This window comes from Artemia sp. Qi Xiang Cuo, chromosome 13 (genome assembly GCF_049724085.1).
Source record: "Artemia sp. Qi Xiang Cuo chromosome 13, ASM4972408v1, whole genome shotgun sequence".
Taxonomy (NCBI): domain Eukaryota; kingdom Metazoa; phylum Arthropoda; class Branchiopoda; order Anostraca; family Artemiidae; genus Artemia; species Artemia sp. Qi Xiang Cuo.
The window spans coordinates 24,062,591-24,089,036 of NC_142806.1; the positions used below are offsets into that span (position 1 = coordinate 24,062,591).

Genomic DNA, 26,446 nt, shown 5'->3' on the forward strand with positions numbered 1-26,446 from the left:
ACAAAACTAATTCAAAAATTTACAGGTATTGCTCTAGTTTGAATTAAAAAATCAGTATTATTGGTTAGACATAATAAATATTTTTGCAGTTTACATAATAACTTAAGAGATTCTGAAGTCAAAACTAGGTTTCATTACCATGAACTGTTTGATTGCTTCAAAATTCAAATATCTTTGAAACGAAAGCAGAATGAAAATACATCAAAAATGCAATTTTTTTGACAAAATTGATTCTACTTTAAAGAGTATTTTATTTTTAATTACAAAAGTGACTAGATGTTACAATTTCCTTTAAAATGAGCTATTATACAGCTCTCTATGATTTTCCAGTGCCCAGCTAGCTGAGGAGAAAAATCAAGCGGAAAGAAAAAAATATCCCGTTTGTGGAGAATAACGTGGTAAAAGTCAATTTTCTTGATTTTCAAGCCAATATATTTTCTTTGTCATTCAAGCCAAAGGGCGGTAAGTTTCCTTTATAGAGGATTCGGATAAGGCGGTTCTAATGGTGTACTTTCTGTTTTGATCTGACTCTTTGTTTAGGAGTTGGGGGGTTTTATATTTTTTAACATTGGACGTGATCGTCTCTTACTAGGTTGCTAGCTACCGCTGCAACCCGGATCAGCTATAACCGATGAAATTTATGCTATAAGAGATCATAAAACAATTAATTAGCTTTCTATATATATCTCATATGGTTTAGTGGTTTAGGGTAGTTGACTTTCAATTAATTGTCTTGGGTTCGAATCCCGGTGTGGGAATTATTTTTAAACAAAATTAGATGAAATTATTTAGCTAATTTGACAAGAAATAGTAGGTAACTAAGGGCAAGAGTTCGTTCTTTACTATATAACAACCAGGATGACGTCAGTTACAACTTGGAATTCGTTTTATGCTATATCATTACAAACAGGAAAAAGCCTACGGCTTTTTTTTCTTTGAAATAGTAAGAGACGAACCACAAGTAACTACCCCTGGAACCACCATATATCAGTTACTATGCTTGAGCGATCGTTCTTTACTGTAAAAATTCCTGAAAATTTTAAATAAAATAATTTTATTTAGCTGCTAACTGCAAAATTATTTATGATGTCTGAGAAATAGTTTTTATTTTTTAATTCAAACAAAAAAAAAATAAAAAATTAGTTTTGTTTTTTGTTAGTTTCTAACTACTTAACATAAACAAAATCTAATTCGTCAATTGAAACTAAAATAATATCTAAAAATTTTAAACAAAATGATTTTATTTAACTGCAAAATGCAAAAATTTTTATGGTGTCTGAGGAATAATTTTAATTTTCTAATTCAAACCAGAAAAATACCTAAAATTTTTTAAATTAGTATACTTTTCGTTTTGCTTCAAGTGACTCGTTACGTCAGTTTATGGGGTGAAAATATATTATTGAATTGAATAATTATTAAGATGAATTCTTGCATTGATCATATTAAAAGTCAATTGCTATCAAAAGGTATTTCGGAAGCTGCTATTATTGGTGTTGATGGGTCAGTTTGGGCAAAGTCTAGGGAATTTTCTGCCACAGCAGCTGAATTGAAAGCGTTTGTATCAAAATATTATTCAGATGAGTTTTTTGAGAACGGTATTACGATGGGAGGAATGAAGTATTTCTACCTTTCAAGGGATCATGGTGTTGTACGGGCAAAAAAGGGGCAAAATGGCTTTCATGCAATGAAGCTGAAACAATTGTATATTATAGCTCTGTATGATGTGATTAACTGCCCACCACCTGAAGCTGCAATTACAGTGGAAAATTATGGTAATTATTTATCTAAAAGTAGGTATTGAAAAAGCAATTTAAGCATAGACACCTGAAAGAAAAATGAAACAGCATGAAACTGTTTGAAATGGAAGTTGTAAGGATTTTAAATGAGAAACCTGGGTTTTGGTGGTAGTAATATAGTGAGGGACGATCGCGTCCCTATAACAAAAACTACAATCACTTACAACCCTTGCATTGACTGTGGAGGGAGCGTCATCCTCAAACCGAATAACAGAAAGTTTACTATACAGGGGTTTCGGAAAAGGCGGTTCTAATGGTGTACTTTTTGTTTTGATCTGGCTCTTTTTTTTAGGAGTTAGGGGTTTTTATATTTCTTAACATTGGACGTGATCGTCTCTTACTAGGTTGCTAGCTACCGCTGCAACCCGGATAGCTACCGCTACAACTCAGATAACTTATAATACTTCAGTTACTATGGACAAAAGTTCGTTCTTTAATGTATTTTTTAAGAACTATGGGTTTTTATATTTCTTAACATTGGACGTGATCGTCTCTTACTAGGTTGCTAGCTACCGCTGCAATCCGGAAACAAATAGCAGTAGCTAAAATGCAAACTTCTGAGAATGTTGACAAACAACGCCATGACTTAAACCAGTCTGCAGCAAAAGATGGCGATAACACAGAAAGAACTACTGCTCTTTGTAAAGAAACAAACTTTGTAAAGATACGGAAGAAACAAAAAGTAGAATAATAAACAAATATATTTAAAAATCTTTACTATTTGTCCGTCACTCAACAATTGCTATATATAAGACTCAAAGCTTATCATTTATAGCATTAAAATATGGAATTTGAAGCACCTTGTATTTTGAAAGAGGAAATTAGTGATGCCACTGTTCTTTGTAAAGAAAAAGTAGATGAGGCAGGAGCACGAAGCGTCACTGAACAGGATACAAATACTCTTGGCGAACAAATAGCAGTAGCTAAAATGCAAACTTCTGAGAATGTTGACAAACAACGCCATGACTTAAACCAGTCTGCAGCAAAAGATGGCGATAACACAGAAAGAACCACTGCTCTTTGTATAGAAACAGTAGATATAGAAGAAACAAAAAGTGTCACTGAACAGGATATAAACACTCTTGGTGAACAAATAGCAGTACCTAACATGCAAAATTTTGAGAATGTTGACAAAGGACGCAGTGACGTGAGCCAGTCTACTGCAAATGACGGTAAAAACACAGAAGCAGAAAGATTAAAGACAGAAGGAAATGATCTGATGAGGGCTGGACGATTCCTTGATGCAATCAATTGTTATACAATGGCTATTAAGCTTGATGGACAAAATGTTGTATATTTTTGCAATCGTGCTGCTGCTCATAGTAAAGCTGAGAATCACAAAGCTGCTGTTGAGGACTGCAAAAGGGCAATTGAAATTGACCCCAAATATGCCAAAGCCTATGGTAGGATGGAGGCCATTGGTTTCGGAGCCATTTTGAGCAATCCAAATTTAGTGAATATGGCGTCAGAATTGGAGGCCAATCCTGCTGTGCAATCTTACATGAATAATTTGGTCGGAGGCATGAGCTCAAGCACAGGAGCTCCAAATGAAGGAGGAGCTGGTTTGGATTTAATTTTAAGGGCGGGTCAGCAACTTGCAGCTCAGATGCAGAATACGAATCCAGATCTATTTGAAATACTCAGAATACAGATGGGTGGAGGAGAAGGAGGAGGAAATGATCCTTCAGGAGAAAATAGACAATAAATCCTGAAAATACGACTAGTGGGCAAAGGTGGCTGATGGTTGTTTTTTTCTACTCCTTTGATTAATACCCTCTTTGGATTTACTTTGAGACATTTGATTTAACATTACAATAAAATGATTATTGTTCCCCCCCCCCCAAAAAAAAAAAGAAAAAAAAAAGAGAAACCAAACGGAATGCCATCTATGTTACATACAGAGTTATACAGAGTTATTATAAGCTATAGCATAAAACTTGAACTATATATAAGACTCTATAGATCTAAGACCTATTAGCTCCATTTGAACAGTAATAAGACTCTATAAGAGTCTTATAAGTTCGTCTATAAGCAATAAGTTCGTCTATAAGAGCTATAAGTTCATAGGGGCCCTATAAGACTCTAAGCTAGAGTCTTATAGCTAAGCTATAGCTATAATGGCTTAATAGTCTAATAGCTTAGATATATTAGATAGCTTATTAGATATATTAGATAGCTTAGCCCTATATCTTATAAGCATAGGAGCTTATAGCTAAGACTCCTCCCTTTGGGAGGAGTCTTATAGCCTAGAGTCTTATTTGGGGACCCCCATAGGGGCCCTATAAGACTCTAAGCTAGCTATAAGAATCTAAGCTATAGCTTAGAGTCTTATAGCTTAGATTATAACTAAGCTATAATAATTAGATTAAGAAATATAACATTGGACGTGATCGTCTTTTACTAGGTTGCTAGCTACCGCTGCAACCCGGATATACAAGCATATTCTGTAGTTAAGTTACCTATACAAGATAGAATAGGCAAGAGTTTGTTCCTTATTATAAGCAACACGGATTACAAACAAGAAAAAGCCTACGATTTTTTCTTCTTTGGAATAGTAAGAAACGATCCTCAAAGAATCAAACAGCTAACGAAGTTTATAATTTGTTCTTTATCATAATTAGCATTGGACTGATCGTCTCTTACTAGGTTGCTAGCTACCGCTGCAACCCGGATACCACTACAACCTAGATATCTTGCAGCTACCCCTGGAACCACCATATCTCAGTTAATATGGGCGAGAGATCGGTCTTTACTGTAACTTATATAGTAACTATGACGTCACTGCATCAGAAATACAGTTTTTATTGGAAAAATTTATTCTCTTTTAGAAATAATTTATTATAGTTACTATAGATTTTTAACCCAATTAATTTCCTTTAGGATGAGCTATTGAACAACCCTCTACCAATTTCTAGTGCCAAGCTATCTCTGGATACAAAAGAAAAGAGAAAAAAATATCCCGTTTGGGGAGAATAACGTGGTTAAAGTCAATTTTCTTGATTTTCAAGCCAATATATTTCCCTTGATGTTCAAGCCAAGGGACAGAAAATTTCCTATAAAAGGGTTTCTGACAAGGCGGTTCTAATGGTGTACTTTTTGTTTTGATCTGACTCCTTTATTAGGAGCTATGAGTTTTTATATTTCTTAACATTGGACGTGATCGTCTCTTACTAAGACCCATATTAAAAAATTATTATCATATCTTATATGTAACTTTAACTTTATAAGTCTTCGATAGTCTAATGGTAAGTATGTCCACTTGTTACATGGGAGAAGGGGGTTCGATTCCCCGTTGGGGAGAACTTTTAATATGTTGAATTAAAAGTACTATCTTTTCAATTTAAAATTTAAAAAAGAAACTTGTTTATTTACATTCTAGCTAAAATAATGAAGATAATATGAATGAACCACATTGTTCAGTTTCTTTGGACTTAAGTTCGTTTTTTAACTGTAAATACAAACAGGAAAAAGTCTACGGCTTTTTCTTCTTTTAAATAGTAAGAGACGAAACTCAAACAATCAAGTAGCTAACTAAGTCCAATGTATGGAATAGTTTGTTATTTCAGTGATCGTCTTTTAATGTAAAAATATAAATACTGTAATCTTAACTATAGTGAAGTTGCGTATGCAAGTTAGTATAGGGAAGAGATTGATCTTTATTATACTTTCAATTAATTGTCTTGGGTTCGAATCCCGGTGTGGGAATTATTTTTAAACAAAATTAGATGAAATTAATTAGCTAATTTGACATGACACAGTAGTTAACTAAGGGCAAAAGTTCGTTCCTTACTACATTCTTCCAGGAGACAAAAAGTAAAACTAATTATAAAATTTTCATGTATTTTTGTTGTTTAAATTAAGAACTTACTATTACTGATTAGGCATCATAAATATTTTTGCAGTTTACATAATAATTTTAGCGATTAAGTCAAAAAAGAAAATTTTGGTTCCAGGAGTTTCGGTTACTATTGAGACAAGTAGCTATTATTACTAAAGAGTTCATTACCATGAACTGTTTGATTGCTTCAAAATTCAAATATCTTTGAAAAGATTGCAGTAAGAAAATACATCAAAAATGCAATTTTTTTGACAAAATTGATTCTACTTTAAAAAGTATTTTATTTTTAATTACAAAAGTGACTAGATGTTGCAATTTCCTTTAAAATGAGCTATTATACAGCTCTCCATGATTTTCCAGTGCCCAGCTAGCTGAGCAGGAAAAAAAGCGGAAAGAAAAAAATATCCCGTTTGTGGAGAATAACGTGGTAAAAGTCAATTTTCTTGATTTTCAAGCCAATATATTTTCTTTGTTATTCAAGCCAAAGGGCGGTAAGTTTCCTTTATAGAGGATTCGGACAAGGCGGTTCTAATGGTGTACTTTTTGTTTTGATCTGACTCTTTTTTTAGGAGTTGGGGGGTTTTATATTTCTTAACATTGGAGGTGATCGTCTCTTACTAGGTTGCTAGCTACCGCTGCAACCCGGAAATCTACGATGTTCCAGTGCCAAGCTATCGGTTGAAAAGAATCTTTAATATAAATTATAATCTGTATCTTTACTGTAATATTATATAGGCAAGAGGTCGTTCTTCATTATAGCAACTCGGATTGACAACCCAGATTATGTAAACCCTGATTACAAACAGGAAAATGCCTACGGCCTTTTCTTCTTTGGAGTGGTAAGAGACGATTCTCAAAGAATAAGGAATCTAACTAAGTCCAATGTGTGCAATAATTTGTTCTTCTTATGATCGTCTTTTAATATAATATTTTTAACCCCATTAATTTCCTTTAAAATGAGCCATTGAACAACTCTCCATGATTTTCCAGTGCCAAGCTATCTGTGGAATTACTATCCTATACTATAATTAAGTGGCGTATAAAATTTAGTATAAGCAAGAGGTCGTTCTTTATTATAAATTAATCTTGATCATGAAATTATATCTGATGAAACTTACATATTCTGCATTTACGATGAACCATATCGATCCTTTTATGTACTTCTAGCTACCCCTGGAGCCACTATATATCAGTTACTATTGGCGAGAGATTGTTCTTTATTATAAAGACAATAATATGGAGATACGTACTTTATGGGTTACAAACCAAAAAAAATTTGGTTCCAGAATACAATAATAACTCTGAACTTAGATGAAAAAAATTTTGGTTCCAGGAGACAAAAAGTAAAACTAATTATAAAATGTTCATGTATTTTTGTAGTTTAAATTAAGAAATTACTTTTACTGGTTAGACATCATAATTATTTTTGCAGTTTACATAATAACTTTAGCGATTAAGCCAAAAAAGAAAATTTGGGTTCCAGGAGACAAAAAACAAAACTAATTCAAAAATTATCAGGTATTGCTCTAGTTTGAATTAGAAAATTAGTATTATTGGTTAGACATAATAAATATTTTTGCAGTTTACATAATAACTTAAGAGATTCTGAACTCAAAACTAAAATAAAAAAATGAATATTTTTCATTGGAAATATAGGACAACAATACAGAGATACGTAATTTACGGGTTAAGCCAAAATAATTTGAACTAAGATGATATAAAATTAATGGCGTATAAAATGGTGTAGCGAGTCAATTGAAGCAAAAGGAAAACCAAACTAATTTTTAAATTTTCAGGTTTTTTTCTGCTTTGAATTAAAAAATGGAAATTATCGTTCAGACACCGTAAATATTTTTGCACTTTGCAGCTAAATAAAATTATGTTTTTTTAAATTTTCAGGAATTATTCTAGTTTCAGTTGACAAATAAGATTTTTTTTTTCTTCAAGGAATCAAACAGCTAACTAAGTTTAATATATACAATGGTATGTTCTTCGAATGATCTCTTTTAATTACGTTCCTAGCTACCGCTGCAAACCGGAACTATTAAAAAATATTTTATCTTTAATTATAGAAGAAACTAGATATAGCAAGTTTTACTATTGAGACGAATCGCTTTTAAAATACAAAATACATTTTGTTATAATAATCAGTTTTCTTTTATTTATCTATTGGTAACAAAATTTCGTTCTTTCGAGTTTTGGCTACTATTGAGACAATCAAAATTTTGTTCTTTAGAGTGTCGGTTAATATTGAGACAAGTAGCTATTATTACTATAGATTTCATTACCATGAACTGTTTGATTAATTCAAAATTCAAATATCTTTGAAAAGACTGCAGTATGAAAATGCATCAAAAATGCAATTTTTTTGACAAAATTGATTCTACTTCAAAAAGTATTTTCTTTTAATTACAAAAGTGACTAGATGTTGTAATTTCCTTTAAAATGAGTTATTATACAGCTCTCTATGATTTTCCAGTGCCCAGCTAGTTGAGGAGGAAAAGCAAGCGGAAAGAAAAAAATATCCCGTTTAGGCAGAATGTTGTAGTAGCTGCCATTTTTCTTGATTTTCAAGCCAATATATTTCCTTTTTTATTCAAGCCAAGGGACAGAAAGTCAACTATAGGGAAGTTTCAGACAAGGTGGTTCAAATGGTGTAATTTTTGTTTTGATCTGACTCTTTTCTTAGGAGTTAGGGGTTTTTATATTTTTTAACATTGGATGTGATCGTCTCTTGCTAGGTTGCTAGCTACCACTGCAACCCGGATTATAAGACAAGAATATGGAGATACGTAATTTACGGGTTACAAACCAAAAAAAAATTGGTTCCAGAATACAATAATAACTTTGAACTTAGATGAAAAAAATTTTGGTTCCAGGAGACAAAAAATAAAACTAATTATAAAATTTTCATGTATTTTTGTAGTTTAAATTAAGAAATTACTATTACTGGTTAGACATCATAATTATTTTTGCAGTTTACATAATAACTTTAGCGATTAAGCCAAAAAAGAAAATTTTGGTTCCAGGAGACAAAAAGCAAAACTAATTCAAAAATTGTCAGGTATTGGGCTCTAGTTTGAATTAAAAAATTAGTATTATTGGTTAGACATAATAAATATTTTTGCAGTTTACATAATAACTTAAGAGATTCTGAACTCAAAACTAAAATAAAAAAAAAAATGAATATTTCTCATTGGAAATATAGGACAACAATACAGAGATACGTAATTTACGGGTTAAGCCAAAAAAATTTGAACTAAGATTATATAAAATTAATGGCGTATAAAATGGTGTAGCGAGTCAATTGAAGCAAAAGGAAAACCAAACTAATTTTTAAATTTTCAGGTTTTTTTCTGGTTTGAATTAAAAAATGGAAATTATTGTTCAGACACCGTAAATATTTTTGCACTTTGCAGCTAAATAAAATTATATTTTTTTTAATTTTCAGGAATTATTCTAGTTTCAGTTCCCTTGCTGTTCAGGCCAAGGGACAGAAATTTTACTATACAGGGGTTTCGGACAAGGCGGTTTTAATGGTGTACTTTTTGTTTTGATCTGACTCCTTTTTTAGAAGCTATGGGTTTTTATATTTCTTAACATTGGACTTGATCGTCTCTTACTAGGTTGCTAGCTACCGCTGCAAACCGGATGCTAGCTACCGCTGCAACCCGGATAATAGTCTTTTAATGTAACTCTTACTAGGTTGCTTGCTATCACTGCAACCCAGATTCCAGTTACTATAGACTATAGTTTGTTCTTTAATGTAATGTTATTCAAGCCAAAGGGCGGTACGTTTCCTTTATAGGGTTTTGGACAAGGTGGTTTTAATGGTGTACTTTTTGTTTTGATCTGACTCTTTTTTTAGGAGTTAGGGGTTTTTATATTTCTTAACATTGGACGTGATCGTCTCTTACTAGGTTTCAAGCTACCGCTGCAACCCGGATAATTGGCTAATTTGACAAGAAATAGGTAACTAAGGGCAAGAGTTCGTTCTTTACTATAAAAAACGAGTCTCAAATAATCAAGTAGTCAGCTAATTCCAAAGGTATGCAATTTTTGTTATTCCAATGATCGTTTTTTATTGTAACTAGGTTTCAGCCATCTCTACAGCCATGATACTATTGGAAATTACATAATCCCTATTTATGTTTAAGTTAACATGGGCAAGGTGTCGTTCTTTATTGTATTATTATATACCAGTTAATATGTAACGATACCAGACCTAGTGGTTAATTATTTGAATATGGATATTAACCGCTTACTAACGAAGATGCGCTCATTTTCACTCTTTCACTTACACGATTAGTAAGATCAATCCTATCCGTATTGTGCCCACATCGTTCTTTACTCAGGCAGTGCCAGCGCGCTGTCTCTGATAATAAACTGATTACACACAGGAAAAAGCCTACGGCTTTTTCTTCTTTGAAATAGTAAGAGACAAGTCTCAAGCAATCAAGTAACTAGCTAATTCCAATGTATGCAATTGTTTGATATTCCAATGATCGTCTTTTATTGTAATTTGGTTATTCTTTCTTTTTTTCCACTCGCGTGAGACCATATTTTTTCAAGATTTAAAATTATTAAGCACACAAAATCCCGTGTCGAGTATCTAAAACCTAGCATAAAACAAAACTAATTTTAAAATTTTCAGGTATTTATCTTGTTTGAATTACAAAATTAGTATTATTGGTTAGACACCATAAATATTTTTGCAGTTTAAATAATAAGTTTAGTGATTCTGGACTGAAAACTAAAATAATTGCAATTATGAGACAATAATATGGAGATATGTACTTTACGGGTTACAGGATACAATAATAAATTTGAACTGAGATGAAAAAAAAATTTCTTCCAGGAGACAAAAAGCAAAACTAATTTTAGAATTTTCATGTATTTTTGTTGTTTAAATTAAAAAATTACTATTACTGATTAGGCATCATAAATATTTTTGCAGTTTACATAATAATTTTAGCGATTAAGCCAAAAAAGAAAATTTTGGTTCCAGGAGTTTCGGTTACTATTGAGACAAGTAGCTATTATTACTATAGAGTTCATTACATGGACTGTTTTATTGCTTCAAAATTCAAATATCTTTGAAAAGACTGCAGTATGAAAATACATCAAAAATGCAATTTTTTTGACAAAATTGATTCTACTTTAAAAAGTATTTTATTTTTAAATACAAAAGTGACTAGATGTTGCAATTTCCTTTAAAATGAGCTATTATACAGCTCTCTATGATTTTCCAGTGCCCAGCTAGCTGAGCAGAAAGAAAAAGCGGAAAGAAAAAAATATCCCGTTTGTGGAGAATAACGTGGTAAAAGTCAATTTTCTTGATTTTCAAGCCAATATATTTTCTTTGTTATTCAAGCCAAAGGGCGGTAAGTTTCCTTTATAGAGGATTCGGACAAGGCGGTTCTAATGGTGTACTTTTTGTTTTGATCTGACTCTTTTTTTAGGAGTTGGGGGGTTTTATATTTCTTGACATTGGAGGTGATCGTCTCTTACTAGGTTGCTAGCTACCGCTGCAACCCGGATCCTTCAAAATGAGCCATTGAACAACTCTCTACGATGTTCCAGTGCCAAGCTATCTCTGGAAAAGAAGAAAAAAGAAAAAAAAGAAAAAATATCCTGTTTAGGCAGAATGTTGCAGTAGCTGCCACTTTTCTTGATTTTCAAGCCAATATATTTCCCTTGCTGTTTAAGCCAAGGGACAAAAAGTTTCCTATACAGGGGTTTCGGACAAGGCGGTTCTAATGGTGTACTTTTTGTTTTGATCTGACTTCTCTGTTAGGAACTATGGGTTTTTATATTTCTTAACATTGGACGTAATCGTCTCTTACTAGGTTGCTAGCTACCGCTGCAACTTGGATTGCTAGCTACCGCTGCAACCCGGATTTTCTATTCACGTCATAGCTCTAATATAAAGCTATGACGACATTCATTATTTATCTAGTAGGGTTTCAGACAAAGTAATTCTAATGATGTACTTTTGTTTTGATCTGACTCTATTTTTAGGAGTTTTGGGTTTTTATATTTCTTAGCATGGGACTGATCGTCTCTTACTAGGTTGCTAGCTACTGCTGCAACCCAGATTCACATACATATTATTTATGAGAGGCAGCCTGGCCGAGTGGTCCAAGACACTGGTGTTAGCCACTAGTCTCTTCGGAGGCGTGGGTTCAAATCTTACCGCTGGTATAATGTTTGAAATACTGCAGTGTGAAAAGACATCAAAAATGCAGTTTTTGGTGGAAAAATTTATTCTCTTTTAGAAATAATTTATTTTAGTTACTTTAGATTTTTAACTTAATTAATTTCCTTTAAAATGAGCTATTGAACAACTCTCTACGATGTTCCAGTGCCAAGCTATCTCTGGAAAAGAAGAAAAAAGAAAAAAAAAGAAAAAAATATCCCGTTTAGGCAGAATGTTGTAGTAGCTGCCACTTTTCTTGATTTTCAAGCCAATATATTTCCCTTGCTGTTCAAGCCAAGGGACAGAAAGTTTCCTATACAGGGGTTTCGGAAAAGGCGGTTCTAATGGTGTACTTTTTATTTTGATCTGACTCCTCTGTTAGGAACTATGGGTTTTTATATTTCTTAACATTGGACGTGATCGTCTCTTACTAGGCTGCTAGCTACCGCTGCAACCCGGATATTATTAACTATAATTAAATTGAGTATCTAATCTATTATAGGCAAGAGTTCGCTCTTTATTATATAATTTATAATGAACCACATCGATCCTTTATGTAACCAATGTATGGAATGGTTTGTTATTTCAGTGATCGTCTTTTAATGTAAAAAAATATAAATACTGTAATCTTAACTATAGTGAAGTTGCGTATAAAAGTTAGTATAGGGAAGAGTTCGATCTTTATTATAAAAAAAAGCCTACGGCTTTTTCTTCTTTTAAATAGTAAGAGACGAGTCTCAAATAATCAAGTAGTCAGCTAATTCCAAAGGTATGCAATTTTTGTTATTCCAATGATCGTTTTTTATTGTAACTAGGTTTCAGCCATCTCTACAGCCATGATACTATTGGAAATTACATAATCCCTATTTATGTTTAAGTTAACATGGGCAAGGTGTCGTTCTTTATTGTATTATTATATACCAGTTAATATGTAACGATACCAGACCTAGTGGTTAATTATTTGAATATGGATAATAACCGCTTACTAACGAAGATGCGCTCATTTTCACTCTTTCACTTACACGATTAGTAAGATCAATCCTATCCGTATTGTGCCCACATCGTTCTTTACTCAGGCAGTGCCAGCGCGCTGTCTCTGATAATAAACTGATTACACACAGGAAAAAGCCTACGTCTCAAGCAATCAAGTAACTAGCTAATTCCAATGTATGCAATTGTTTGATATTCCAATGATCGTCTTTTATTGTAATTTGGTTATTCTTTCTTTTTTTCCACTCGCGTGAGACCATATTTTTCAAGATTTAAAATTATTAAGCACACAAAATCCCGTGTCGAGTATCTAAAACCTAGCATAAAACAAAACTAATTTTAAAATTTTCAGGTATTTATCTTGTTTGAATTACAAAATTAGTATTATTGGTTAGACACCATAAATATTTTTGCAGTTTAAATAATAAGTTTAGTGATTCTGGACTGAAAACTAAAATAATTGCAATTATGAGACAATAATATGGAGATATGTACTTTACGGGTTACAGGATACAATAATAAATTTGAACTGAGATGAAAAAAAAATTTCTTCCAGGAGACAAAAAGCAAAACTAATTTTAGAATTTTCATGTATTTTTGTTGTTTAAATTAAAAAATTACTATTACTGATTAGGCATCATAAATATTTTTGCAGTTTACATAATAATTTTAGCGATTAAGCCAAAAAAGAAAATTTTGGTTCCAGGAGTTTCGGTTACTATTGAGACAAGTAGCTATTATTACTATAGAGTTCATTACATGGACTGTTTTATTGCTTCAAAATTCAAATATCTTTGAAAAGACTGCAGTATGAAAATACATCAAAAATGCAATTTTTTTGACAAAATTGATTCTACTTTAAAAAGTATTTTATTTTTAAATACAAAAGTGACTAGATGTTGCAATTTCCTTTAAAATGAGCTATTATACAGCTCTCTATGATTTTCCAGTGCCCAGCTAGCTGAGCAGAAAGAAAAAGCGGAAAGAAAAAAATATCCCGTTTGTGGAGAATAACGTGGTAAAAGTCAATTTTCTTGATTTTCAAGCCAATATATTTTCTTTGTTATTCAAGCCAAAGGGCGGTAAGTTTCCTTTATAGAGGATTCGGACAAGGCGGTTCTAATGGTGTACTTTTTGTTTTGATCTGACTCTTTTTTTAGGAGTTGGGGGGTTTTATATTTGTTAACATTGGAGGTGATCGTCTCTTACTAGGTTGCTAGCTACCACTGCAACCCGGATACAACTTTATATTCGTTCTTTATTATAATTCTTCTTTGAAATAGTAAGAGATGAACCTCAAACGATCAAGTAGCTAACTAAGTCCAATGCATGCAATAACTTTTTATTCCAATGATTGTCTTTTAGTGTAACATATCAGTTACTATGGGAGAGAGATCGTTCTTTACTGTAACTTATTAAAAAACAAAAAATAATATTTTCATCTAATTAACACTTCTTATAACTCGTATCAGGTATCCATAACCTAACAAAAAATAAAACTAATTTTTAAATTTTCAAGTATTTTGTTAGTTTGAATGAAAAAATTAAAATTATTGCTCAGATATCATAAATATTTTTGCAGTTTACATAATAACTTTAGCGATTCTAAACTGAAAAATAAAATATATATTAAAAAATGTAATTTTTTTGTCTGAAAATACGTAGTCAATCCCACATCGGGTAGTTAGAACCTAACCAAAAATAAAACTAATTTTAACATTTTAAGGTATTTTTCCAGCTTGTATTGAAATATTCAAACTATTGCTCGGATACCATGGATATTTTTGCAGTTTACACAAGCTGCAAAGAACGCACAGGCTGATCTTTGTAAACTGAGAAAAATTTCACGAATGTTTTACCGGGATTACGAAAAATATTCAAAATTAAAGATTAAAATTATCTCTGAAAGAATAGATTTTGTTGAAAAGTCAGCTAGAGATGCTTTCGCAAAACTTCATAGTAATATCCAAAAGAAATGTTGCATGTTTAGTGAAAAGCTTCCAAGGTATGGACCGGCAACTGTGGAACAGTTTACAGATGTAATGGGAAATCTTATACATCACTGTGAATACATGGAGGCATAAATGTCCTTTACTTAGTTTCAGCTTAAATTCGATGATCGAGCCTTTATGTACTACATCCAACGACTATGACGTCATTGATCAATATTGTATATACAAAATTAAGTTTTTCGTGAAAAATAATTAATAAAAAAAAATTAAGTGCAAAAGGCGCTAGATCTAGAGATTTCCTTTAAAATGAGCCATTGAACAACTCTCTACGATGTTCCAGTGCCAAGCTATCTCTGGAAACAAAAGAAAGAAAAAAATATCCCGTTTGTGCAGAATAACGTGGTTAAAGTCAATTTTCTTGATTTTCAAGCCAATATATTTTCTTTGTTATTCAAGCCAAAGGGTGGTAAGTTTCCTTTATAGGGTTTTCGGACAAGGCGGTTCTAATGGTGTACTTTTTGTTTTGATCTGACTATTTTTCTAGGAGTTAGGGGTTTTTATATTTCTTAACATTGGACGTGATCGTCTCTTACTAGGTTGCTAGCTAACACTGCAACCCGGATTGCTAGCTACCGCTGCAACCCGGATTAAAATAGGACATTGAACAACTCACTACGATTTTCGGTGCCAAGCTATCTGTGGAATTACTAACCTATACTATAATTAAGTGGCGTATAAAATTTAGTGTAGGCAAGAGGTCGTTCTTTATTGTAAAAAAACTAACTCAGTCCAATATATGCAATGGTGTGCTTTTCTAATGATCGTCCTTTAATATAAACTATGGACTAAAGTTCGTTCTTTAATGTAAAAATTCGATGATCGAGCCTTTATGTAACCCGGATTAAAAAATTATTATCATACTTATATGTAACTTTTATTTTATAGGTCTTCGATAGTCTAATGGTAAGTATGCCCACTTGTTACCTGGGAGAAGGGGGTTCGATTCCCCGTCGGGGAGAACTTTTAATATGTTGAATTAAAAGCACTATCTTTTCAATTTAAAATTTAAAAAAGAAACTTGTTTATTTACATTCTAGCTAAAGTAATGAAGATAATATGAATGAACCACAATGTTCAGGTTCTTTGAACTTGACTTCGTGTTTTAACTATAAATACAAACAGGAAAAACCCTACGGCTTTTTCTTCTTTTAAATAGTAACAGACGAAACTCAAACAATCAAGTAGCTATCTAAGTCCAATGTATGGAATGGTTTGTTATTTCAGTGATCATTTTTTAATGTAAAAATATAAATACTGTAATCTTAACTATAGTGAAGTTGCGTATGCAAGTTAGTGCAGGGAAGAGTTCGATCTTTATTATAATTCTAATGGTGTACTTTTTGTTTTGATCTGACTCCTCTGTTAGGAACTATGGGTTTTTATATTTCTTAACATTGGACGAGATCGTCTCTTACTAGGTTGCTAGCTACCGCTGCAACCCGGATATAGGAAAGAGTTCGTTCTTTATTACAACTATGATGACTGACATTCATTATTGATCTAGTAGGGTTTCAGACAAGGTAGTTCTAATGATGTACTTTTGTTACTGTATACTATATATTACCTATACTATAGTTAAGTGGCCTATAAAATTTAGTATAGGTAAAAGGTCGTTCTTTATTATAAGTAATACAAACAGGAAAAAGCCTATGGCTTTTTCTTAAGTGGAATATTAAGAGACGACCTGGCTACAACCTCAATTATGACATCATTGATCAATCTTTAAAATGAAATTATTGACAAACACCATTTATGATGAACTAAATCGGTCTTTTATGTTGATTTTACTAAGCTATACTATACTTAAGTGGCCTATAAAATTTAGTATAGGCAAGAGGTCGTTCTTTATTATAATATCTGTGGAAAAGAAAAAAAAAGATGCCGTTTAGGCAGAATGCTTTTAGTATAGGCAAGAGGTTATATTAATATAAAAACATTGGACGTGATCGTCTCTTACTAGGTTGCTAGCTACCTGGTAAGTAGCAATCAAGTAGCTAACTAAGTCCAATGTATGGAATGATTTGTTATTTCAGTGATCGTCTTTTAATGTATATTTTTAGGAGTTTTGGGTTTTTATATTTCTTAGCATTGGACTGATCGTCTCTTACTAGGTTGCTAGCTACTGCTGCAACCCAAATTCACATATATATTTATTTATGAGAGGCAGCCTGGCCGAGTGGTCCAAGGCACTGGTGTTAGCCACCAGTCTCTTCGGAGGCGTGGGTTCAAATCTTACCGCTGGTATTATGTTTGAAAGACTGCAGTATGAAAAGACATCAAAAATGCAGTTTTTGGTGGAGAAATTTATTCTCTTTCAGAAATAATTTATTTTAGCTACTATAGATTTTTAACCCAATTAATTTCCTTTAAAATGAGCCATTGAACAACTACCTACGATGTTCCAGTACCAAGCTATCTCTGGAAACAAAGAAAAAAAGAAAAAAAGAAAAAAATATCCCGTTTAGGCAGAATGTTGTAGTAGCTGCCACTTTTCTTGATTTTCAAGCCAATATATTTCCCTTGCTGTTCAAGCCAAGGGACAGAAATTTTACTATATAGGGGTTTTGGACAAGGCAGTTCTGATGGTGTACTTTTTGTTTTGATCTGACTTCCTTTTTAGGAGCTATGGGTTTTTATATTTCTTAACATTGGACGTGATCGTCTCTTACTAGGTTGCTAGCTACCGCTGCAACCCAAATTTTATATTTCTTAACATTAGACGTGATCGTCTCTTATTAGGTTGATAGTAACCACTGCAACCAGGTTACCCATGCAAGTTAGTATACGAGTTCGTTCTTTACTGTAAACTGTTTTTTCAACTTGCGTGCAGCTTGCTTGATTGAAACCATTATGTAATTATGAATGAGAACATTCACAGTTCTGACGCTTCTTATATAGTAATTATGACGTCACGGCGTAATGATTTTATTGACGTCATAGCGCAATGATATTATTTCATGACGTCATCAGAAACAACAATATAATTTCGTGTTTTTCTATTCACGTCATAGCTCTAATATAAAACTATGATGACATTCATTATTTATCTAGTAGGGTTTCAGAGAAGGTAATTCTAATGATGTACTTTTGTTTTGATCTGACTCTATTTTTAGGAGTTTTGTTATATTTATTAGCATTGGACTGATCGTCTCTTAGTAGGTTGCTAGCTACTGCTTCAACCCAAAGTCACATATATATTTATTTATGAGAGGCAGCCTGGCCGAGTGGTCTAAGGCACTGGTGTTTGCCACCAGTCTCTTCGGAGGCGTGGGTTCAAATCTTACCGCTGGTATGCGATTATGTTTGAAAGACTGCAGTGTGAAAAGACACCGAAAATGCAGTTTTGGGTGGAAAAATTTATTCTCTTTTAGAAACAATTTATTTTAGTTACAAAAGGTTTTTAACCCAATTAATTTCCTTTAAAATGAGCTATTGAACAACCCTCTACGATGTTCCAATGCCAAGCTACCTCTGGATACAAAAAAAAGAAAAGAGAAAAAAATATCCCGTTTGGGGAGAATAACGTGGTTAAAGTCAATTTTCTTGATTTTCAAGCCAATATATTTCCCTTGCTGTTCAAGCCAAGCGACAGACAGTTTTCTATACAGGGGTTTCGGACAAGGCGGTTCTAATGGTGTACTTTTTGTTTTGATCTGACTCCTTTTTTTAGGAACTATGGGTTTTTATATTTCTTAACATTGGACGTGATCGTCTCTTACTAGGTTGCTAGCTACCACTGCAACCCGGATCACGGCGTAATGATTTTATTTCATGACGTCAGTGCGCAATGGTATTATTTCATGACGTCTTCAGAAACAACAATATAATTTCGTGTTTATCTATTCACGTCATAGCTCTAATATAAAACTATGATGACATTCATTATTTATCTAGTAGGGTTTCAGACAAGGTAGTTCTAATGATGTACTTTTGTTTTGATCTGACTCTATTTTTAGGAGTTTGGGGTTTTTATATTTCTTAGCATTGGACTGATCGTCTCTTACTAGGTTGCTAGCTACTGCTGCGACCTAAATTCACATATATATTTATTTATGAGAGGCAGCCTGGCCGAGCGGTCCAAGGCACTGGTGTTAACCACCAGTCTCTTCGGAGGCATGGGTTCAAATCTTACCGCTGGTATACGATTATGTTTGAAAGACTGCAGTGTGAAAAGACATCAAAAATGCAGTTTTTGGTGGAAAAATTTATTGTCTTTTAGAAATAATTTATTTTAGTTACTATAGACTTTTAACCCAATTAATTTCCTCTAAAATGAGCTATTGATGTTCGATGTTCCAGTGCCAAGCTATCTCTGGATACAAAAGAAAAAAAGGAAAAAAAATATTCCGTTTAGGCAGAATATTGTAGTAGCTGCCACTTTTCTTGATTTTCAAGCCAATATATTTCCCTTGCTGTTCAAGCCAAGGGACAGAAAGTTTCCTATACAGGGGTTTCGGACAAGGCGGTTCTAATGGTGTACTTTTTGTTTTGATCTGACTCCTTTGTTAGGAACTATGGGTTTTTATATTTCTTAACATTGGACGTGATCGTCTCTTACTAGGTTGCTAGCTACCTAGCTAAAAAAAGGAGTCAGATCAAATTCAAAAGTACACCATTAGAACCGCCTTGTCCGAAACCCCTGAATAGTAAACTTTCTGTCCCTTGGCTTGAACAGCAAGGGAAATATATTGGCTTGAAAATCAAGAAAAGTGGCAGCCACTATAACATTCTGTCTAAACGGGATATTTTTTTTTCTTTTTTTCTTTTGTATCCAGAGATAGCTTGGCACTGGAACATCGTAGAGAGTTGTTCAATGGCTCATTTTAAAGGAAATTAATTGGGTTAAAAATCTATAGCAACTAATATAAATTATTTCTAAAAGAGAATAAATTTTTCCACCAAAAACTGCATTTTTGATGTCTTTTCACACTGCAGTCTTTCAAACATAATCGTATACCAGCGGTAAGATTTGAACCCACGCCTCCGAAGAGACTGGTGGCTAACACCAGCGCCTTGGACCACTCGGCCAGGCTGCCTGTCATAAATAATATATATGTGAATCTGGGTTGCAGCAGTAGCTAGCAACCTAGCAAGAGACGATCAGTCCGATGCTAAGAAATATAAAAACCCAAAACTCCTAAAAATACAGTCAGATCAAAACAAAAGTGCATCATTAGAACTACCTTGTCTGAAACCCTACTAGATAAATTAGAGCTGTGACGTGACTAGAAATACACGAAATTATATTGTTGTTTCTGAAGACGTCATTAAAATAATACCATTGCACCATGACGTCATGAAATAAAATCATTACGCCGTGACGTCATAATTACTATATAAGAAGAGTCGAAACTGTAAATGTTCTCATTCATAATTAGATAATGGTCAGATCAAAGCAAGCTATACGCAAGTTTAAAAAAAACAGTACTACACAAACAACAGATATAGTATCTCGAATAGAAAAAAGTAAAGGTTTTCAACCGACCAGGCGTAACGAGAAGTAATAATTGAGAGAGCAAAACAAAACAGCAAGATGTGTTATCACAATGATGAAGATTATAGACATGAAAAAATTGAGACAGCCAAACAAAAGATCAAGGAACGGCATGGTATTCGGGTTGCAGCGGTAGCTAGCAACCTAGTAAGAGACGATCACGTCCAATGTTAAGAAATATAAAAACCCATAGTTCCTAACAAAGAAGTCAGATCAAATTCAAAAGTACACCATTAGAACCGCCTTGTCCGAAACCCCTGTATAGGAAACTTTCTGTCCCTTGGCTTGAAACAGCAAGGGAAATATATTGGCTTGAATATCAAGAAAAGTGGCAGCTATTACAACATTCTGCCTAAACGGGATATTTTTTTTCTCTTTTCTTCTTTTCCAGAGATAGCTTGGCACTGGAACATCGTAGAGAGTTGTTCAATGGCTCATTTTAAAGGAAATTAATTGTGTTAAGAATCTATAGTAACTAAAATAAATTATTTCAAAAAGAGAATAAATTTTTCCACCAAAACTGCATTTTTGATGTCTTTTCACACTGCAGTCTTTCAAACATAATCGTATACCAGCGGTAAGATTTGAACCAACGCCTCCGAAGAGACTGGTGGCTAACACCAGTGCCTTGGACCACTCGGCCAGGCTGCGTCTCATAAATAATATATATGTGAATATGGGTTGCAGCAGTAGCTAGCAGCCTAGTAAGAGATCAGTCCAATGCTAAGAAATATAAAAACCCATCTATATATCATATAAAATCACTCTTTGGCTTGAATAACAAAGACAATATATTGGCTTGAAAATCAAGAAAACTGACTTTAACCACGTTATTCTCCACAAACGGGATATTTTTTTCTTTCCGCTTGATTTTCCTCCTCAACTAGCTGGGCACTGGAAAATCATAGAGAGCAGTATAATAGCTCATTTTAAAAGAAATTGCAACATCTAGTCAATTTTGTAATTAAAAATAAAATACTTTTTAAAGTAGAATCAATTTTGTCAAAAAATTGCATTTTTGATGTATTTTCATACTGCAGTCTTTTCAAAGATATTAGATTTTTGAAGCAACCAAATCCAGGTTGCAACGGTAGCTAGCAATCTAGTAAGAGACGATCACGTCCAATGTTAAGAAATATAAAAACCCATAGTTCCTAACAAAGGAGTCAGATCAAATTCAAAAGCACACCATTAGAACCGCCTTGTCCGAAACCCCTGTATAGGAAACCTTCCGTCCCTTGGCTTGAACAGCAAGGGAAATATATTGGCTTGAAAATCAAGAAAAGTGGCAGCTACTACGACATTCTGCCTAAACGGGATATTTTTTTTCTTTTTTTCTTTTTTCTTTTCCACAGATAGCTTGGCACTGGAACATCGTAGAGGGTTGTTCAATAGCTCATTTTAAAGGAAATTAATTGGGTTAAAAATCTAAAGTAACTAAAATAAATTATTTCTAAAAGAGAATAAATTTTTCCACCAAAAACTGCATTTTTGATGTCTTTTCACACTGCAGTCTTTCAAACATATAATAAAGAACGACCTCTTGCCTATACTAAATTATATAGGCCACTTAGCTATAGTATAGGTTAGTAAATTTACATTAAATTATATATAAAATCTATATAATTATTTATATAAAAATATAAAAGAACATCGTAGAGAGTTGTTCAATGGCTCATTTTAAAGGAAATTAATTGGGTTAAAAATCTATAGTAACTAAAATAAATTATTTCTAAAAGAGAATAAATTTTTCCACCCAAAACTGCATTTTTGATGTTTTTTCACACTGCAGTCTTTCAAACATAATCGTATACCAGCGGTAAGATTTGAATCCACGCCTCCGAAGAGACTGGTGGCTAACACCAGTGCCTTGGACCAATCGGCCAGGCTGCCTCTCATAAATAATGTATATGTGAATCTGGGTTGCAGCAGTAGCTAGCAGCCTAGTAAGAGACGATCAGTCCAATGCTAAGAAATTTAAAAACCCAAAACTCCTAAAAATAGAGTCAGATCAAAACAAAAGTACATCATTAGAACTACCTTGTCTGAAACCCTACTATATAAATAATGAATTTCGTCATAGTTTTATATTAGAGCTATGACGTGAATAGAAAAACACGACCTTATATTGTGGTTTCTGAAGACGTCATGAAATAATACCATTGCGCCAAGACGTCACGAAATAAAATCATTACTTCGTGACGTCATAATTACTATATAAGAAGCGTCAGAACTGTAAATGTTCTCATTCATAATTAGATAATGGTTAGATCAAAGCAAGCTATACGTAAGTTAAAAAAACAGTACTACACAAACAACAGAGATAGTATCTTGAAAAGAGAAAAGCAAAGGTATTCAACCGTCCACGCGTATCGAGATGCGAAAATTGATAGTGACAAACAGCGTTATTATAATGATGTAGTTTATAGACATGCGAAATTTGAGACAGCCAAACAAAAGTTCAAGGAGAGTTATCACAATGATGAAGATTACCGCATCAAATATAAGAAAAACCAAAAGCAAAGGTATTCAGCCGTCCAGGTGTATCGAGAAGTAAAAATTGAGACAGCCAAACAAATGATCAAGGAATGTTATCAAAATGATAAACTTTATAGAGTAGCAACAATTGAGCAGGCTAGACAAAAGATCAAGGAGCGTTATCACAATGATGAAGATTACCGAAAAATATATAAGAAAAAAGTTGCTACCAGAATAATGGGTAGATACTGGGGTGACAAAAGCTATAATGAAAAAATTAAATTCTCTGCGAGGTTGTACCGAAGAACACATAAGGACAAAGGGAAAAATTACATTCAGAAATACAAGAAGATGGCAAAAATGCAGGCTGATCTTCGTAAATTGAGAAACATTTTATGCATGTTTTTACAATAAGGAACAAACTCTAGCCTATAGTAACTAAAATATAAAAATAAATTATTAAATAATTTACAGTAAAGAACGATCTCTAGCCCATAGTAACTGATATACGGTGGTTCCAGGGGTAGTTATTCCGGGTTGACGCGGTAGCTAGCAACCTAGTAAGAGATACATTAAAGGACGAGCTATAGTCCATAGTAACTGGAATCCGGGTTGCAATAGTAGCTTACAACCTATCTGGGTTGAGGCGGTAGCTAGCAACCTAGTAAGAGACGATCATGCCCCATAATAAAAACTTAAATAGTTACATTCAAAAACGATCATTGGAATAAAAAACTATTGCATACATTGGAACAAGTTGACTACTTGATTATTGGAGGGTTCGTCTCTTACTATTTCAAAAAAGAAAAAGCCGTAGGCTTTTCCCTGTTTGTAGGGTTGCAGCGGTAGCTAGCAACATTGTTACATAAAGGATCGATACTGTAAATGGGAATTTTCGTATTATCGGTATTATGGTTTTACGGATATTCCATTTTAATAGAAATCTAATTTAAGCAAGTTATTCAATGTGCTCTTCTTCCATAAAAAAAAGAAGTTAACAGGTTTCGAACGAAGGTTACTACGGCCACAGCATAGGCCACTAGACGAACGCGTCTTATATATCCGGGTTGCAGTGGTAGCTAGCAACCTAATAAGAGACTATCACGCCCATTATTAAAAAATATAAAAACCCATAGCTCCTAAAAAAGGAGTCAGTTCAAAACAAAAAACACACCATTAGAACTGCCTTGTTTGAAACCCCTATATAGAAAACTTTCTGTCCCTTGGCTTGAACAGCAAGGGAAATATATTGGCTTGAAAATCAAGAAAAGTGGCAGCTACTACAATATTCTGCCTGCCTAAACGGGATATTTTTTTTCTCTCTTTTTTCGAAGATAGCTTGGCACTGGAACATCGTAAAGAGTTGTTCAATGGCTCATTTTAAAGGAAATTAGTTGGGTTAAAAATCTTTTGTAACTAAAATAAATTATTTCTAAGAGAGAATAAATTTTTCAATTAAAAACTGAATTTTTGATGTCTTTTCATACTGCAGTCTTTTCAAAGATTAAAATAAAGAACAACCTCTTGCCTATACTAAATTTTATATGCCACTTAATTATAGTATAGGTTCGTAATTCCACAGATAGCGTGGTTACAATAAGGAACGAACTGTAACCCATAGTCCGGGTTGCAGCGGTAGCTAGCAATCCGGGTTGCAGCGGTAGCTAGCAACCAAGTAAGAGACGATCACGTCCAATGTTAAGAAATATAAAAACCCATAGTTCCTAACAAAGGAGTCAGATCAAATTCAAAAGTACACCATTAGAACCGCCTTGTCCGAAACCCCTGTATAGGAAACTTTCTGTCCCTTGGCTTGAACAGCAAGGGAAACATATTGGCTTGAAAATCAAGAAAAGTGGCAGCTACTAAAACATTCTGCCTAAACGGGATATTTTTTTTTCTTTTTTTCTTTTTTCTTTTCCACAGATAGCTTGGCACTGGAACATCGTAGAGGGTTGTTCAATAGCTCATTTTAAAGGAAATTAATTGGATTAAAAATTTATAGTAACTAAAATAAATTATTTCCAAAAGAGAATAAATTTTTCAACCAAAAACTATATTTTTGATGTCTTTTCACACTGCAGTCTTTCAAACATAATCGTATACCAGCGGTAAGATTTGAACCCACGCCTCCGAAGAGACTGGTGGCTAACACCAGTGTCTTGGACCACTCGGCCAGGCTGCCTCTTATAAATTGGGTTGCAGCAGTAGCTAGCAACCTAGTAAGAGACGATCAGTCCCATGCTAAGAAATATAAAAACCCAAAACCCCTAAAAATAGAGTAAGATCAAAACAAAAGTACATCATTAGAACTACCTTGTCTGAAACCCTACTAGATAAATAATGAATGTCGTCATAGCTTTATATTAGAGCTATTACGTGAATAGAAAAACACGAAATTATGTTGTGGTTTCTGAAGACGTAATGAAATAATATCATTGAGCCATGACGTCATCATGAAATAAAATCATTACGCCGTGACGTCATAATTACTACTTAAGAACTACAAAGATGAAAATGGTCTCATTACATAAAGGATCGACTTGGTTCATTGTAATTTGGGTTGCAGCGGTAGCTAGCAACCTAGTAAGAGACGATCACGTCCAATGTTAAGAAATATAAAAACCCATAGCTCCTAAAAAATGATTCTGATCAAAACAAAAAGTACACCATTAGAACCGCCTTGTCCGAAACCCCTGTATAGTAAACTTTCTGTTATTGGACTTTAACAGCAAGGGGAATATATTGGCTTGAAAATCAAGAAAAGTGGCGGTTAATACAACATTCTGCCTAAACGGCATATTTTTTTCTTTCTCTTTTTTTTTCTTTTCCACAGATAGCTTGGTTACATTAAAAGTTATAATAAAGAACGACCTCTTCCTTATACTAAATTTTATAGGCCACTTAACTATAGTATAAGCTAGTAAAGTTATATTTCAAGTCAATATATTAAAATCAAACAGTTTGTAGTAACGAACTGTATAGTAAGAGCGAATCATCTCAATAGTCCGGGTTGCAGCGGTAGCTAGCAACCTAGTAAGAGACGATTACGACCAATGTTAAGAAATATAAAAATTCATAGTTCCTAAAAAAGGAGTCAGATCAAATTCAAAAGTGTACCACTAGAACCGCCTTGTCCGAAACTCCTGTATAGTAAACTTTCTGTCCCTTGGCTTGAACAGCAAGGGAAATATATTGGCTTGAAAATCAAGAAAAGTGGCAGCTACTACAACATTCTGCCTAAACGGGATATTTTTTTTTCTTTTTTTCTTTCGTATCCAGAGATAGCTTGGCACTGGAACATCGTAGAAAGTTGTTCAATGTCTCATTTTAAAGGAAATTAATTGGGTTAAAAATCTATAGTAACTAAAATAAATTATTTCTAAAAGAGAATAAATTTTTCCACCAAAAACTGCGTTTTTGATGTCTTTTCACACTGCAGTCTTTCAAACATAATCGTATACCAGCGGTAAAATTTGAACCCACGCCTCCGAAGAGACTGCTGGCTAACACCAGTGCCTTGGACCAATCGGTCAGGCTGCCTGTCATAAATAATATATATGTGAATCTGGGTTGCAGCAGTAGCTAGCAACCTAGCAAGAGATCCGGGTTGCAGCAGTAGCTAGCAACCAAGTAAGA

General features: G+C 33.4%; 2 protein-coding genes across 3 annotated transcripts in view; one reads left to right on the top strand and one right to left on the bottom strand.

Moving 5' to 3' along the window:
- Nucleotides 1-26,446, bottom strand: part of LOC148945100 (diacylglycerol kinase theta) — a 201,028-nt gene that overhangs the window by 95,790 nt on the left and 78,792 nt on the right. The window lies entirely within an intron of this gene.
- Nucleotides 2,581-3,584, top strand: LOC148945102 (small glutamine-rich tetratricopeptide repeat-containing protein alpha-like). The gene has a single exon (XM_089099431.1). The coding sequence runs from the start codon at nucleotides 2,581-2,583 to the stop codon at nucleotides 3,499-3,501; it is 921 nt and encodes a 306-aa protein (XP_088955557.1). The 3' UTR covers nucleotides 3,502-3,584.